The 16,792-nt window shown below is 41.3% G+C and overlaps 1 protein-coding gene across 6 annotated transcripts in view; it reads left to right on the top strand.

Annotated features, from left to right (window-relative positions):
* Window positions 1–16,591, top strand: part of celf5a (cugbp, Elav-like family member 5a) — a 190,982-nt gene extending 174,391 nt beyond the window's left edge. For 2 of the 6 annotated variants that reach the window (XM_046858147.1, XM_046858144.1), the window contains exons 7-12: window positions 3,500–3,665; window positions 7,905–8,117; window positions 8,646–8,732; window positions 10,525–10,668; window positions 12,883–13,050; window positions 14,695–16,591. In XM_046858147.1, coding sequence (XP_046714103.1) covers window positions 3,500–3,665; window positions 7,905–8,117; window positions 8,646–8,732; window positions 10,525–10,668; window positions 12,883–13,010 — 738 coding nt within the window. In that variant the 3' untranslated portion in view covers window positions 13,011–13,050; window positions 14,695–16,591. Of the gene's footprint in view, window positions 1–3,499; window positions 3,666–7,904; window positions 8,118–8,645; window positions 8,739–10,524; window positions 10,669–12,882; window positions 13,051–14,694 lie in introns of all 6 variants that reach the window. The other 4 variants (XM_046858143.1, XM_046858142.1, XM_046858146.1 and 1 more) reach the window with 2 other exon arrangements.
* Window positions 16,592–16,792: the final 201 nt, after the last annotated feature.

Genomic DNA, 16,792 nt, shown 5'->3' with positions numbered 1-16,792 from the left:
GCTCTTTTCATGTTTGAGCTTGTGTATTTCCATAAGCAGCTGCTACATTTTTGGTTGGGGGGGTCTGGGAAGGGATGGAAATAAAAGCGAGGATGAAAGACGCTTTCTTTATTTGACGGCTTTTTAAAGAGAGGATGCATTAGATTCATATGACACACAGATTACTTGAAAGCACTCAGGCCCGGAATAAATGAGGGGAGTGTTTGTTTTGGCATTTGGGGAGAGGGTGGGTGTGGGGATATAGGGGTGGGTAATGGACAGGACTGACTCTAACACTGCTTAACATCGCCCCCTGTTGGCCACTGTGAGCCGAGTGTCAGTGTTTGTTATTCAGGGAGGTTTGAGCAACCTCACCTTATTCTACCCCTTCTACACTTTATATTTCGGCTTCTTGTCACTATATATTCCGAGTCTGTGCAATGCTCTGGAAGTACAACGCAAGCTGATAGCGCTCGGCTCTTCTCTTCAGCTAGAGGCTTATAATAAGCAGAGTCTATTTTTCACTCTATCTCCCCACATCCCCTCAGTGTCTGGTGTGGACGTCCTGGCAGGGGCCCTGTGCGATTCAGGTGGAGGTGAAGCCGCCTCAGAGCACAGCTGCTCGGATAATTGGTGTGTGATAAAGAGGTGATTACATAATGCCATCGAATGCCATCAGCCAGCAATAAAAAACCTGATGCCTAGATGATAAAGTGCGCTGTCATACACACACACACACACACACACACACACACACACACACACACACACACACAAGGCATCTTCTCCTGGCAGCATCACCATTCTGCATCGTTCTGCACCATTCTGGGAAAGGGTCCTGACCCTAAAGATAATGACTGCTTTGGGTTTAAGCCACAATTCCCTAGAACATAGGCATGTGCTATCTCTGCTAAAACTGTTTGTGAATTAAGGACTAAAAGCAACGAAATTGCTCGGGAGATTTTGAATACTCTTGTCAGCGCAACCAGTCGATGGACTTTTTTGTTTTCTCCCCCCAACACCCTCCCTCCCTCGCTCGCTCTCTCACTCCCTTTCTCCTCTTCCTTCGTTTTTCTTGCCCAAGAATGAATCGATGTTGTTCACTTCCCCCCAACGTAATTACATGCTCGAGCCTCCAATTTGCTGTGTTATAATTCCTGAAGAGCAGAACAGAACGCCACATTGTTATCTGAAGCGATCTGGACATTGCCATGAAAAGGGATATTAGCCAAGCTGTGCCTGCTGAGAAATTAGAATATGGAAGGCTTCGGCTTTCTGTGTGCCGTCCACAGCCTGTCGTTCTGTGTTTAAAGAGCATTAGTGCACTGGCAGGCAGCAAGCTTCAGTCAGCTTAACTCTCTGAACAAGTCTCATTCAGATCTCAGGCCTGGGCCATGAGATGGCTACAATAGGTCTTGATTACTGCCATGCTGACATTATGACATGAATGAGAGAAAACTTTCTCGTTCTGGCCATAATGTAAACTTATTAATCTCAGTGTACATCAAAAACATCAAGGCCAAACCACCAAGACCAATCCAGAACAAAACCACTGGGGCCAAACAAGAACAAAACCATGGGGCCAAACTATCAGGGTTAGTCCTGGGCCAAACTACTAGAACCAAAACCAAACCAACAGGACCAAACCTGGGTCAAACCTGGACAAGAAAGGAAACGTTTTCATCTTAACCATAAGGTAAACTTATTAAACTTAATGTACAATAAAATCCATCAGAGCCAAACCACAAGAAGCAGAGCCAAACCATTAGATCCAATACACCAAGGCCAAACCACAATCAAACCACCAGGGACAAACCACTAAAGCCAAACCACCAGGGTCAGATCACCAAGGTCAAACCAGAACAAAAACACCAGGATTAAACCACCAGGGCCAAATCCCTAGATCCAAATTACCAAGGCCAAACCAGGTCAAACCACCAGGACCAAACCACTAGAGCTAAACCAAAAGAACCGAACCACCAGGGCCTCCATATTCCATTACACCCCACTGTTTCTGCTCGTAATCTTTCACTCTGATTCATTTAGCTTTTTTAATACAAATCTAAATGTATAGATTCTAGATTCTATAGATGAATATTTTATTCTTCCTTTTTTTATTTACATTTTTTTCCCTCCCTTTTTCTGCCTTTTTCTACTGTCTTTTTTGCATTCACTGATTCCACTACAGCAAAAACTTGCTTTCTTTTAGCTCCATAAACTCAACCCATCTTCTTAGTTCAGAAGCAGATGATATTCACTGATGTGATTGGACCTTAGTGGACCTCACTGGACCTCGGTGAACATCTCACAGAGGAATTATGGGAATATAATTGGCTTTTTGCTCATCCAGTGGCTTGATGCAGATGAAGCGTGGAGATCATGGAGAAGCTCACGGTGTCTCCACTGTTACTGAGATTTATTCTGTTTCACAATAATGTATGAAACTAATAACAGCTCAAAAGAGAAGGTTTTTCATTAGGTTTTACACACACACACACACACACACACACACACACACACACACACACACACACACACACACACACACACACACACACACACACACACACACCATTATAGGTTTTCTATCCAGACAGAACTCATTATGGAAGCATCTCATTAATAGATGCAGTGATATGGGTGAAGGGAACACATTCTATACGTTCTTCTGAAACTCTTCCACTGGTGATGAAGTGATTATGGAAACTTGATAAGCGTCAGTATGCTTTAGACGCTCCTCATGAGATTCCTACATCAGCAGGAGGAAACCTTTCGTCCTCTTCTTCTTCTTTTTTGTTTTTCCTTTCTTTTTTCTTTATTTTCTTCTTTGTATTCATCTTTACTGTTTTGTTCCTCCTTTCTTCTGTTCTTTTTTCTTCTTCTACTTTTATTGTGCTTTTGTTTCTTTTCTCCTACACCTCTGCTTCTTCTTCTCCTACTTCTTCTTTTCTTCTTTTCATTTTCTTCTTCTTTTCTTCATCTTATTCTTTCACTTATTCTTCTCCTGCTTCTCTATCTTATTCTTCTTTTGATCTCATTCTTCATATTTTCTTATTATAATTCTTTATCTTCTCCACCTCTTTTCTTCTTTTACTAATCTCCCTTTTCTTCTTCTTCTTCTTCTTCTTCTTCTTCTCCTTCTTATTTTTTACTTATTCTTCTCCTGCTTCTCTATCTTATTCTTCTTTTTATCTTCTTCTTCTTCTTTTCTTCTTATTATTCCTTATCTTCTCCACCTCTTTTCATCTTTTCCTAATCTCCCTTTTCTCTTCTTCTTTTTCTTCTACTTCTTTTTCTTCCTCTTATTCTACATCTTTTTCTTCCTCTCTTTCTTCTTAATCATTTTCTTCTACCTTTGCTGCTTCACTGGAAAGATGGATGCTTCTCTTTAAACCTAAGTCAAGAATTTTTTCACTCTTTTTTTCCGCTCCACTTTCTTCTCCACCCTGGCGAACGTTATCCATCCATCATTCCTCCTGTTCCTGACCTCTCTTCTGTGTCTCGTTCTCTTTCTCCACAGCTGATGCAGCAGCAGGCGGCCCTCATGGCAGCGAGTCACGGAGGCTACCTGACACCCAGCGTGGCATTTCCTGCCACACAGATACACCAGATGGGGGCGCTGAACATCAACAGCCTCCCTCACACCCCCTTGACCCCGGTGTCGGGTGAGTTTCATCAGCCTCTGGGTGAGCAACTGCACTTCCTTTCCTCTCTTATGGGGAAACAGGGTGATGGAGGAAACACACACACACACACACACACACACACACACACACACACACACACACACACAAATTATTCAACTCCTAAGCTTCTATAATTATCCAAGCTTCCATTCCAGTGAGCTGAGTGTGTGTGTGTGTGTGTGTGTGTGTGTGTGTGTGTGTGTGTGTGTGTATGTGTGTGTGTGTGTGTGTGTGTGTGTGTGTGTGTGGAGGCAGGAAAAACACACAGCCATGAGCCATGTAGGGTTCCTTCTTTCTTTCTCTCTTTCTTTCTTTCTTTCTTTCTTTCTTTCTTTCTTTCTTTCTTTCTTTCTTTCTTTCTTTCTTTCTTTCTTTCTTTCTTTCTTTCTTCCTGTTTCCTTGTTTTCTTTCTTTCTTTCTTTCTTTCTTTCTTTCTTTCTTTCTTGTTTTCTTTCTTTCTTTCTTTCTTTCTTTCTTTCTTTCTTTCTTTCTTGTTTTCTTTCTTTCTTTCTTTCTTTCTTTCTTTCTTTCTTTCTTTCTTTCTTGTTTTCTTTCTTTCTTTCTTTCTTTCTTTCTTTCTTTCTTTCTTTCTTTCTTTCTTTCTTTCTTTCTTTCTTTCTTTCTTTCTTTCTTTCTTTCTTTCTTTCTTTCTTTCTTTCTTCCTGTAGGGGGAGTAATTTCTCTGCTGTACTCGCACCTCTGACGGCGAGAAAACTTTGATGATGCAGACATAAATACACTTCTATTAACAGAAGGTTAAGGAATATTTGGGGAATAATTACATGGTACATTAGCGGCCTGACAGTGACACATTTCCCCCCAAAATATTTATTTATTGAATTATTTTTATTACTCATATTCAAATATTAGTTTCAGACCTGAAAAAAAAATAATTTTCCAATTTATTACTCATGGCAAAAAAGTCGGAGGGTGAGGGAGAGGGAGAGGGAAAAGACTCAGAAATGTAGGAATCAATTAAATGAATGTGTAAATTATTGTGGAATATCAGATTCCATCCACAGCCTCAGAGAGAACCATGTTCACTGATAAATATGGTGTGTGTTTGCTTTTTAAACGAATAGACTGATGTTCTGATGTTCTCTGTTTACACACACACACACACACACACACACACACACACACACACACACACACACACATGTGAATGTGGTGCTTTTATATGCTTAAAAGCATAAAGCATCTTGCTGTTGGAAATCTCCAGGGCATTTTTATAAAAGGAAAACCAGACAAGCTGCAGTACAGTGATGAAGAGGCTGCATTACTGCCTGCTGCATTAACGCACATGTGGCCATGTTTAACTCAGCTGGCAGATCAACCCAGACACCAGACGTCCCTCAGGGGCCAGAAACAATGACTAGACACCTCAATAGATAATTCATGGTGGTGTGATATACTGTAGTGAAGTGTAGTGTAGTGTATTGTGGTGTAGTGTAGTGTAGTGTAGTGTAGTGTAGTGTGGTGTGGTTTTATGTAGTGTATTGTGGTGTGGTGTGGTGTGGTGTGGTGTGGTGTGGTGTGGTGTGGTGTGGTGTGGAGTAGTGTAGTGTAGTGTATTGTGGTGTAGTGTGGTGTGGTGTGGTGTGGTGTGGTGTGGTGTGGTGTAGTGTAGTGTAGTGTATTGTGGTGTGGTGTGGTGTGTAGTGTGTGGTGTGGTTTTATGTAGTGTATTGTAGTGTGGTGTGGTGTGGTGGTGTGGTGTGGTGTGGAGTAGTGTAGTGTAGTGTAGTGTATTGTGGTGTGGTGTAGTGTAGTGAGGTGTGGTGTGGTGTGGTGTGGAGTAGTGTAGTGTGTAGTGTAGTGTAGTGTGTAGTGTATTGTGGAGTAGTGTAGTGTAGTGTATTGTGGTGTAGTGTAGTGTGGTGTGGTGTGGTGTGGTGTGGTGTGGAGTAGTGTAGTGTAGTGTATTGTGGTGTGATGTGGTGTAGTGTAGATGTGGTGTGGTTTTATGTAGTGTATTGTGTGGTGTGGTGTGGTGTGGTGTGGTGTGGTGTGGTGTGGTGTGGTGTGGTGTAGTAGTGTAGTGTAGTGTAGTGTATTGTGGTGTGGTGTAGTGTAGTGAGGTGTGGTGTGGTGTGTGGTGTAGTGTAGTGTAGTGTAGTGTATGTGTGGTGTAGTGTAGTGTGTAGTGTGGTGTGGTGTATTGTAGTGTATTGTGGTGCAGTGTAATGTGGTGTAGTGTAGTGTAGTATAGTGTAGTATAGTGTAGTGTGGTGTATTGTAGTGTATTGTGGTGTAGTGTAGTATAGTGTGGTATAGTGTAGTGTGGTGTAGTGTATTGTAGTGTGGTGTAGTGTGGTGTGGTGTAGTGTGAGTGTGGTGTGGTGTGAGTGTAGTGTAGTGTAGTGTAGTGTAGTGTGGTGTGAGTGTAGTGTAGTGGTGTGGTGTAGTGTGGTGTGTGTATTGTATTGTGGTGTGGTGGTGTAGTGTAGTGTGGTGTAGTGTGTGTGGTGTGGTGTGGTGTGGTGTAGTGTGGTGTGGTGTGGTGTGGTGTGTAGTGTAGTGTATTGTAGTGTGGTGTGGTGGTGTGTGGTGTGGTGTGTAGTGTGTAGTGTGGTGTGGTGTGGTGTGGTGTAGTGTAGTGTGGTGTGTGTAGTGTGGTGTGGTGTGGTGTGGTGTGGTGTGTAGTGTATTGTGGTGTAGTGTAGTGTAGTGTATTGTGGTGTGGTGTGTAGTGTATTGTGGTGTAGTGTGAGTGTGGTGTAGTGTAGTGTAGTATAGTGTAGTATAGTGTAGTGTGGTGTATTGTAGTGTATTGTGGTGTAGTGTAGTATAGTGTGGTATAGTGTAGTGTGGTGTAGTGTATTGTAGTGTGGTGTAGTGTGGTGTGGTGTGGTGTAGTGTGGTGTGAGTGTAGTGTAGTGTGGTGTGGTGTAGTGTAGTGTATTGTGGTGTAGTGTAGTGTAGTGTAGTGTAGTGTAGTGTAGTGTGGTGTATTGTGGTGTGGTGTAGTGTAGTGTGGTGTAGTGTATTATATTATATTATGGTGTAGTGTAGTGTATTATAGTGTATTGTGGTGTGTAGTGTGTGGTGTGGTGTAGTGTGTGTAGTGTGGTGTGGTGTAGTGTGTAGTGTGGTGTGGTGTAGTGTGGTGTGGTGTGGTGTAGTGTAGTGTATTGTATTGTGGTGTAGTGTGGTGTGTGGTGTGTAGTGTGTGTGGTGTGGTGTATGTGGTGTAGTGTAGTGTGGTGTAGTGTATTGTGGTGTAGTGTGTAGTGTGGTGGTGTGGTGTAGTGTAGTGTAGTGTGTATTGTGGTGTAGTGTGGTGTAGTGTAGTGTGTGTAGTGTGGTGTAGTGTTGTGTAGTGTAGTGTGTAGTGTATGTGTGGTGTGGTGTAGTGTGGTGTGGTGTAGTGTGAGTGTAGTGTAGTGTGTGTAGTGTATTGTGTGGTGTGGTGTGGAGTAGTGTAGTGTATGTGTGGTGTGGTGTAGTGTGTAGTGTAGTGTGTGTGTGGTGTGGTGTGGTGTGAGTGTGGTGTAGTGTATTGTAGTGTAGTGTGGTGTGGTGTGGTGTAGTGTAGTGCAGTGTAGTGTGGTGTAGTGTAGTGTAGTGTGTAGTGTGGTGTGTGTGGTGTGGTGTGTGTGTAGTGTGGTGTAGTGTGTGGTGTGGTGGTGTGGTGTGGTGTGGTGTGTGTGGTGTGTGTGTAGTGTGGTGTAGTGTAGTGGTGTAGTGTGGTGTAGTGTATTGTGGTGTTTTGTGGTATATTGTGGTGTAGTGTAGTGTAGTGTAGTGTATTTTGGTGTATTGTGGTATATTGTGGTGTAGTGTAGTGTAGTGTTGTGTTGTGTAGTGTTGTGGTGTAGTGTATTGTGGTATATTGTGGTGTGGTGTGGTAGTGTAGTGTAGTGTAGTGTAGTGTAGTGTTGTGTAGTGTAGTGTAGTGTTGTATAGTGTTGTGTATTGTGGTGTGGTGTAGTGTAGTGTAATATGGTGTATTGTATTGTGGTGTATTTTTATAATTATTCACAATATACAATAACATTTCTAATCACACACATGCATTAAATGCAACACTGCAGAATAAAGTGTAGCTGATATTTTACCCAGATGTGAATAAAGTTCCCTTTTGAGCTTCTCAGGGTTTCTTTAAGGAATATCAAATTTAAACTCCTCCTCTATTGATTTCTCTAAAGCTGTTGTGGGACAATGTTAAATGTTAAAACAAAGTTAAATGGTTGTGAAACTTGTGTAACAGTTTTGTTGCGTTTTTTACTCCAACAGGTCTCAGCTCACCGCCTGCAAACATCACGTCTCCAGCCATGCCCAGCATCATCACTCCGATCGTCAACGGCTTCACCGGCATCCCTCACCAGCCGAACGGCCACCCCACAGTGGAAGCTGTGTATTCCAATGGCCTGCCCCCTTACTCCACCCAGAGCCCCACTGCCGCAGATACGCTCCAGCAGGCCTTCACCGGGGTGCAGCAGTACACAGGTAGTGCTCACACTCCCATCAACACTTATTCCATGCAGCATTAGTGAACATTCAGGGTACATGGTGCAGTAATACTTTGACACGATTGTTAATTGAAACCAATGTTGTTTGTGCTGCTTTTCAATGGTGAACTCACTCAATTTAACTCCTGGATCTGGAGTTTTCAGCTTTAATGTAATGTTTTGAACAAATAACTGTTGGGAAGTGTACCCCCTATGCATGACACCCCTATTTGATATTTTTATAAATCCCAGTGCGAGTGTGTAGCCCAGACATAAAGCTCACTGCTTCCATTGTGTCCTTGTGTGATGTTTTGTCAGAAATGAGGTTCAGACATTCTCCAACAAGTCTATAAATCTCTAAAGAGAGAAGGCGTGATTTTTTTATAACATGCCTCATCCAATGTGATACCCATCAGAAAAGAAACTATATTTTTCTTCCTGAGCCTTCGGTTCGGTGTTGTATGATGCGGATTGTTGCGTCTGCAGTCTGCCTGAACTCACTGCATCCTTGTGGTTTGTTTCTCAGCGATTTACCCGGCAACCACACTGACCCCTATTGGCCAAAGCTTGCCACCACCACCGCAGGTCATTCAGCAGCAGCAACAGAGGGAAGGTGAGGGTGAGCTGCTGTTCTTTCTGTATACAACACACACATAAGCACTAAAACAAACCTTCTAAACCTCCTTCAAATTCTTAAACACGTTACAAGCGGTACCACACTTCTACTCCTTACTTTGATAAAAAATAATTTTAGTATCACTTGCTTCATATATGGATCCAAGGAAATTTTCTATATGGAATTATTTTGAAGGTTTCTTTGATTCCAAATGAAATGTTACTTTTTAGGACCATTTTGGGGTCCCTTATTATTATTATTATAAATGATACTAGTATTAGTGGTATATACACATTGAGAATACAGTAAAACACTGGAAAGAATAATGAATGTACAGTGCCTGTTAAAACTTAGAATATACAGAAAGATACATGCAGGTGACTTTAGTTTCTATATAACAAACTCAGTAACAATATCAAGATTTTCTTTGACCAAACAAATTTTATTTCCATTAAAAAATTCCCCTCTTATCATTAAGAATAGCTTTACTCTCACACTCTCATCATCAGGACAGTTATTTTCTCCAAACATTCAGTTGAAACAAAGATATTCTTCACTAGTTGGAGATTTCTTTCTTTCTTTCTTTCTTTCTTTCTTTCTTTCTTTCTTTCTTTCTTTCTTTCTTTCTTTCTTTCTTTCTTTCTTTTATTTTTTCTGTCTCCATCTCCTTCTTTCTCACTCTGTCTGTCTATCTAGATCTCTCCCCCTCTTTCTTTCTTTCTTTCTTTCTTTCTTTCTTTCTTTCTTTCTTTCTTTCTTTCTTTCTTTCTTTTATTTTTCTGTCTCCATCTCCTTCTTTCTCACTCTGTCTGTCTATCTAGATCTCTCCCCTCTTTCTTTCTTTCTTTCTTTCTTTCTTTCTTTCTTTCTTTCTTTCTTTCTTTCTTTCTCACTCTGTCTGTCTATCTAGATCTCTCCCCCTCTTTCTTTCTTTCTTTCTTTCTTTCTTTCTTTCTTTCTTTCTTTCTTTCTTTCTTTCTTTCTTTCTTTCTTTCTTTCTTTCTTTTTCTTGTAATCGAGTTCAACCTTAATCAGTTCAATAGGATTTAAATGCGATGACTGGGCAGGTCATCCATGATAGATTTCACTCCAGATGACTCTCTAAATAACACGTACAGAACTCTTCGGATCATCGTCTTGTCGTACGGTGAAGTCGGTTCCAATGCCCCGCAGTCCAGACGGAACTGCACGGTGTTGAAGTATGGAATGGGAACCGTGTTGGTTCAGGATTCCTTTTACTTTCTGAACCTTCTCTGCTCCAAAACAACCCCAAACCATTAAACCTCCACCTCCATGTGTGAGTGTGGGGGTGAGGGAGTCTGATCACATCTTCTCTCCTGTTCTCTTTCTTACACAAGTTCTTCTGTTAGAGACAAAAATGTCCCATTTGGACTCCACATTTTCCTCTCCTTCACTGTAAAATTATTTTATGTTTTTTGAGTTTGTTGCCTAGAAACAAAAGGAACATTCATACGTCTGAAAAACAGTCCAGGTGTTTGCATACATTTCACAGTACATACAATAAAAATACACAATAATAATCTACTGATAAAAATAAAAATAGTATAGAGTTAAATGGGGACTGAGAGATTGTGAGAGACTGAGAGTGTGTGATCGTCAACAACAATATAAATGTTAGAACTGGTATTTTCTCTCATTCAGCATTTTTTGGAGATGTTTTCTCAGCTAGCTTCTGGCAACAAACTCTTGTATTACATGGTATAATATGGAATCAGATTATGAGTAAATGAACACCCGTATCATCTGATGCTAATGTGTCTCTTTCAAGGCCCTGAGGGTTGCAACCTCTTCATCTACCACCTACCACAAGAGTTTGGCGATAATGAACTCATGCAGATGTTCCTGCCCTTTGGGTCGGTCATCTCTTCCAAGGTGTTCATGGACCGAGCCACCAACCAGAGCAAGTGCTTCGGTAAGCATTTAAGATAGCTAAAACATGTTTGTGTGTGTGTGTGTGTGTGTGTGTGTGTGTGTGTGTGTGTGTGTGTTTATTCTACACGCATCCCTCTCCTTTTTCTCAAACAGATGATTTAGAACGCGATTAAGTGAAGTTACGAGAGAAAGTTCCGGCGAGATGAGACGAGACGAGAGGTGTAAATTGCATACTAATCCGAGACCTGCGATAATTGTCTGCGAACCTTTTTTATTAATAATGAATATGGAAAAGAAAGAATTTGGACGTCGGGAAAAGGCGCAGGTTACGTGAGGTTTCAAATTAACACTGGAGCAGGAACTTTTTTTCAGAGATAAGGAGCCTTTCATTATGATGAGCATTTGAATGTAAATGGATATCAGTGGGGAGGCTGCGGTCTCGCGTACAAAGCTGCTTGGGTGACAAAGGCTCATTGAAGGATGGGGGGACGGTGGGGGTTTTAAAGGGATAGAATAATAAAAATAATTGAAAAGAAAAATTTCTTGCAAGTGCCAAATTACCATATTGTGTCACATGGGGGCAGGAGAGAGGGGTGGACCTCTCTGGGGTGTTTGAGAGGACACAGGTTTCGTCCTGGATCAGTATTTCTTCTATAAATTGCCGATTTGTGGGTGGAGCTTAAGTTTAAATGAGGGTGTATGAGGGGACCCTCGTCCCGAACCACTACTACTTCAGACCGTTGCTTCCAGAGAAAGTTTAATTACAGCAGTGTGTGAAAGGGGATAAAAAAGCTTATCTGCAGTGCTGCCTTATATAGTGAGTAATTAAAATGCAATGTCAGGTCAGAGGTGTGTGCACTCAATGCTGTAATTAATCCACTGAGGAAGCAACGGATGGCGAAAAATAAAGCTGTGACGTAGTACAGAGTGAGTCGGTGTCTCATCCACCTCAAATGGGTCTGTTTCATGTATTATGGTATGCACACGATCGCGAAAAAGGGCGAGGAGACTGAGAACGCGGTTGTTCACGGTTCAGCACCGGTTTCCTGGACAGCGCTCAAGCAGCAGCTGGAGCCACACGCTACCGAACAACACTTTTTGGTCACTGGCTTTTGAGGTTCGTTTTTAGAGCGTGACAGGGACATCTGCTGTGTGTGTGTGTGTGTGTGTGTGTGTGTGTGTGTGTGTGTGTGTGTGAGATTCACTTATGACCTTTGGAAATAGTTTCCTTCCATATGTGCAACGTAAAAGCTCTAAAAACACTAAGCAGTTCAGGGCATTTAAGTTGTAAAATCCAATGCAAAAAATTGTCCTACTCCACAGCTGGATCTGTCTGTGCTCCCAAATTCATACAGCTGATAACATTCAACCATTAATGCAGCTTTATAACTACACATACACTCATTCATCAAAAGTATTGGGACACCCCATATTTCCCAGACATATGTGGTTCTTCCACAAACTGTTCCTACAAGAAGACACACAATTGTGTAGGATGTCTTTGGATGTGGGAGCATGAAATTTTACCTTTAATTGAACTGGGAGATCCAAACCTGTATCAGCATGACAATGCCCCTGTGCACAAAGTCAGCTCCATGAAGATCTGCTTTACATGGTTATAGAGCTCTGACCTCAACCCTATCGAACATGATGAATGTGAAATGCTGTCTACGCTGTCTGCACCCTGGGTCTCCTCACCTGGTGCACCCTAGGTCTCCTCACCTGCACGGTGGTGCAAATTGGACAACAAACATTTACAGTTATTATCCATGAGAACATGCTCTTATGCCAAATACACAGAAAAAAGTAAGTACTGATCACAAGGAAACAATGTTTCAAGTTGAGATCACAAGAAAATTAAGTTAACGAGAAAACAAGAAAAAACTAAATATTATAATGTGTGGCCTCTTAGAACTTCCATACATGACAACAGGCTCAGTGATAGAAGAACTTTTCAGTAGACAATGTTGCTGTTGAATGTGAAAACCTGTTGAACATTGGGGTTTTAGGCCAACCGTACATCTGGGGGATGTCTGTTTAATCCGCCAGATGTACACAAAGTATTACAGCGAGTGAACAATTTACACACACACACACACACACCAAAGCAACACCTAATGTCTAAACCAGGACTAACCGTCTTCCGTTTATTTACTATCAGGAAGATCCACATCATTCAAATCAGGTCTTGTCTCCTGACTTCATGAAGGAGACATGTCCTCACTCCTGCGTCCTCTTTGCGTCTTTTTTTCAGGTTTTGTGAGCTTTGACAACCCCGCGAGTGCACAGGCCGCCATCCAGGCCATGAACGGCTTTCAGATCGGAATGAAGAGGTTGAAAGTGCAGTTAAAACGGCCGAAGGACGCCAGCCGCCCATACTGACACAGCCCCAACACACACACAGCTCTCTGCTACAGCACAGGTAACACTCACACACACACTCACACACACACAGACACGTTCATGTTCCTTTTGTTTCTATGCAAACAAACTCGTTAATGCAACACACAGAGGCCCGTGATTGGCTCGTCTCACAGTGATTGAGAAGAAGGAGAGTATTCCGTCCCGAACATGCAATGATTTGCAAATCTCATAAATCCATATTTTATTCAGAATATGACACAGAACACATATCAAATGTTTAAATTGAGGACATTTACCTTTTTTTAAGGAAAAAATAAGTTAATTTTAAATTTGATGGCAGCAACATGTTTAAAAAATTTGGGACCAGGCAACAAAAAGTCTGGAAAAAGTAAGTGTTATTAGTTTGAAACAGTTGGAGAAACAAAAAGGTTGTGACAGCAGGTCAGTAAGGTGACTGGGTATAAATAGTGTAGATTAGAGAGGCAGAGTTTCTCAGGAATAAAATGCGTGGAGCTTCAGCAATCTGTGAAAGACTGTCTACAAATTGTGTAACATTTCAGAATAATGTTCCTCAACATCAAATCATTTACGGAACATAATATCATCAAAGGTTTTAACAGTCCAAAAAAATCTCTGTGTACAAGGGACAAGGGTGAAAAAATCAATACTGGATGGTCGTGATCTTCTGGCCCTCAGGGGCCACTGCATTTAAAACAGTCATGATTCTGTAATGGAAATTACTGCATGGGCTCATGAACACCTACAGGAAACATTGTCTGTGAACACAGTTTGCATGTCATCCACAAATGCAGGTTAAATCTGTGTCATGAAAAGAAGAAGGCATGCGTGAACATGATCCAGAAACGCCGCCATCCTCTCTGGGTCAAATTTTATTTAAAATGTACTGAAGTAAAGTGGAAAACTGTTTTGTCGTAGACAAATCTAAATTGTATTTCTTTTTGGAAACCATGGAAACCACGTCCTCTGTACTAAAGAGGAGAGGGACTATCTGGCTTGTTATTGCACTTGGTTTAAGAAGCTGCATCTCTGATATTATGGTTGTGCATTAGTGCCTGTGGAATGAGCAGCTTGTACATTTGGAAAGACTCCATCAATGCTAAATGCTACAATATACAGCTTTTAGAGCAACAAATGCTTCCATCCAGAAAACTTCTTTTTCAGGGAAGGACTTACATAAAACAGGCGATGCTAACTGCATACTGCATCTATTACAATAGCATGACTTCATAGTAGAAGAGTCCGGGTGCTGAACTGACCTGCTGCAGTCTCGACCCTTCACCATTTAAATACATTTGGCACATTGTGTAACGAAAAACACAACAAAGAACACTCAGAACTGTTGAGCAGCTAGAATCGTGTATCAGACACATATTGGACAACATTCCTCTCCCAAAACTTCAGCAACTGCTCTCCTCAGTTTCCAGATGTATATGGACAGAAGACGTGATGCTACGCAGTGGGAAACATGGTCCTGTCCCAACTTTTTTAAAACGTGTTGCCGCCATCAAATTAAAAAAGACCATACAATTTTATATATTCTTAAGCATTTGATATGTTTTGTTGCTTTATTGTGAATAAAATATGGATTTGTGAGATTTGCAGATCATTGCATTCTGATTTTATTTACATTTTACACAGCGTCCCAACTTTACATACGTTTCTCTTTTGATTCTTTCTACAGGTTTTGAAAAGTGAGATCTCAAAAGGAGCTTGATTTTTTTCTTTCCAAAAAATAAAAAAAAACAAGATAAAAAAGATGATGATGATGATGAAGATGAAAGTTTTTTTTTTTTCTGAAGACATATCAGCATATCCTTACGAAGACGAGATGTTGATCCGAGCGGAGAGATGCTGAAGAGGCGCTGCAGCGCTACAGACTACAAACTACGAGCGTCACGTTGCGAGTCAAATTCGAGGCGGGATCATGGAGGGAAGAATCTCTAAAGATGAGAACTTTGAAGCTACAGAACATCTCTCCCTAGTCGACGAACACGCAACAAACGAACACACACACACAAATATACACACAAAAAGAGCAGCAAGAACAACATAGATTTCTATATACATATTATCTACACGTGCTATATTATGGAAGAGGCGCTTCCAAGCTTTTATCGAAACTGGACGAATAAGGGTTAAAACTTGAAAATCAAGGAAAAAAGACAGTGGAGGAAACGTAAAAGCCACTGGGAGACCTTCTTTCACTTTCTCTTTCTCCGTTTCCTTTTCGACTGTCTTCACATCTCTGAGAAAGCGCAGGACCTTTGGCCTTGTGTGGTCACGGAGGTTTCCAGAGGTACAGTACGACTGAAAAATCTTTCACTCCAAGGGACCAAAGGACCAAAAACCTTTTTATTGTTACAGTAATATATAGTATTATGACTAATACTACAAAAGTAGTACTGATGATGTTACATGTTCGAAGAAAAAAAAAAAGAAAAAGAGGAAAATACTTGCTTCAGGTTGGAAGAGGAAAGAGATTTTGATTTCTTTTCCTTTGACATATAAAACTACTGGCTTTCAGAATATTTAAACAAAATAGAAAAGAAGAAGGAAAAAAAAGTATTTTAAAGCTATACTATTTTAGAGGAGTAGAACACGTGAATGCGAGATGGTACAGGGCGCGTTTGTTTCGGTTCTTTTGTTTTTTCCATGGATAGAGGTTGAAACTCTTTATTTGGGACGCGTGGCACGGACCGACCCGCTGCCTTTCAGCTCCACGTCTGACCTTCAGGTTCACTCAGACATTAAATTGAAGCACAGAGAAATCAAACTCACCGGACTGAAAAGCATCAGCAACAGCAACAGGGTTTTCGCTAAAATAAATAATTCAGGCATAAACGCACACGACTTACACGAGCTCTTGTTTAGAACTCGTTTTATTGCTGAGGTTTTGCGTCTTCAGTTTCTGGAGCGTCTGATCCCAACATTACACCCTGTGATTCTTGTTGATGGAAAAGGCCAGTTTTCATACTAACAATTTAGTCTAAGCACACTCGTGTTCACAGGGTTACCAGGACCGAGCAACATTTCCAGGTACGACTGTGTTGCTGTGATAAACATAAGAAGACCTGAAACCTGCCCAAAATGTTGCTGCTGTATGGTGGAACGTAGCTGCAAAATTGAACAATAGTCCTTTCTTTTACTTAATAACCTTAAAATATAATCTTTGTTTTTTTTAAGACTAGTGTTAATGTGTAGGCTGAACTACAACACCAATCCTAAACATACACCTTCCCTAACCCTCACCTTAAATCTAACACTAACACTAACACTAACCCTGCTAGCTCAATCGTTAAGACTCTGGATTACTCATCAGAAGGTTTGAGTCCCAGCACTCAAACTGCATTCTGACCCCAGTTTCCAAACAAGCTGAAAAATGCAATGAAATCATTTCACTTCTGTACTGTACATGTAAAAGCCCCTTTCTTCCTGACCCTCACTTTACTGTATCATAAACCTGAACCCTCACTCTAATCCTACCCCAAACCCTAACCTAACCTAACCTCAACCTTACCTAACCTAAACCTCACCCAAACCCCAACCTAAACCTCACCCAAACCCCAACCTAACCTCACTCTAATCCTACCCCAAACCTAACCTAACCCTTACCCAAACCCAACCTAACCTAACCTCACCCAAACCCCAACCTAAACCTCACCCAAACCCCAACCTAACCTTACCTCAACCTCACCCTAACCTAACCTAACCTAACCTAACCTCAACCTTACCTAACCTATACCTCACCCAAACCCCAACCTAACCTAACCTTACCTCAA

The sequence above is a fragment of the Silurus meridionalis genome, chromosome 9 (genome assembly GCF_014805685.1).
Source record: "Silurus meridionalis isolate SWU-2019-XX chromosome 9, ASM1480568v1, whole genome shotgun sequence".
Taxonomy (NCBI): Eukaryota; Metazoa; Chordata; class Actinopteri; order Siluriformes; family Siluridae; genus Silurus; species Silurus meridionalis.
This window is presented reverse-complemented; position numbering and strand designations above follow the sequence as displayed.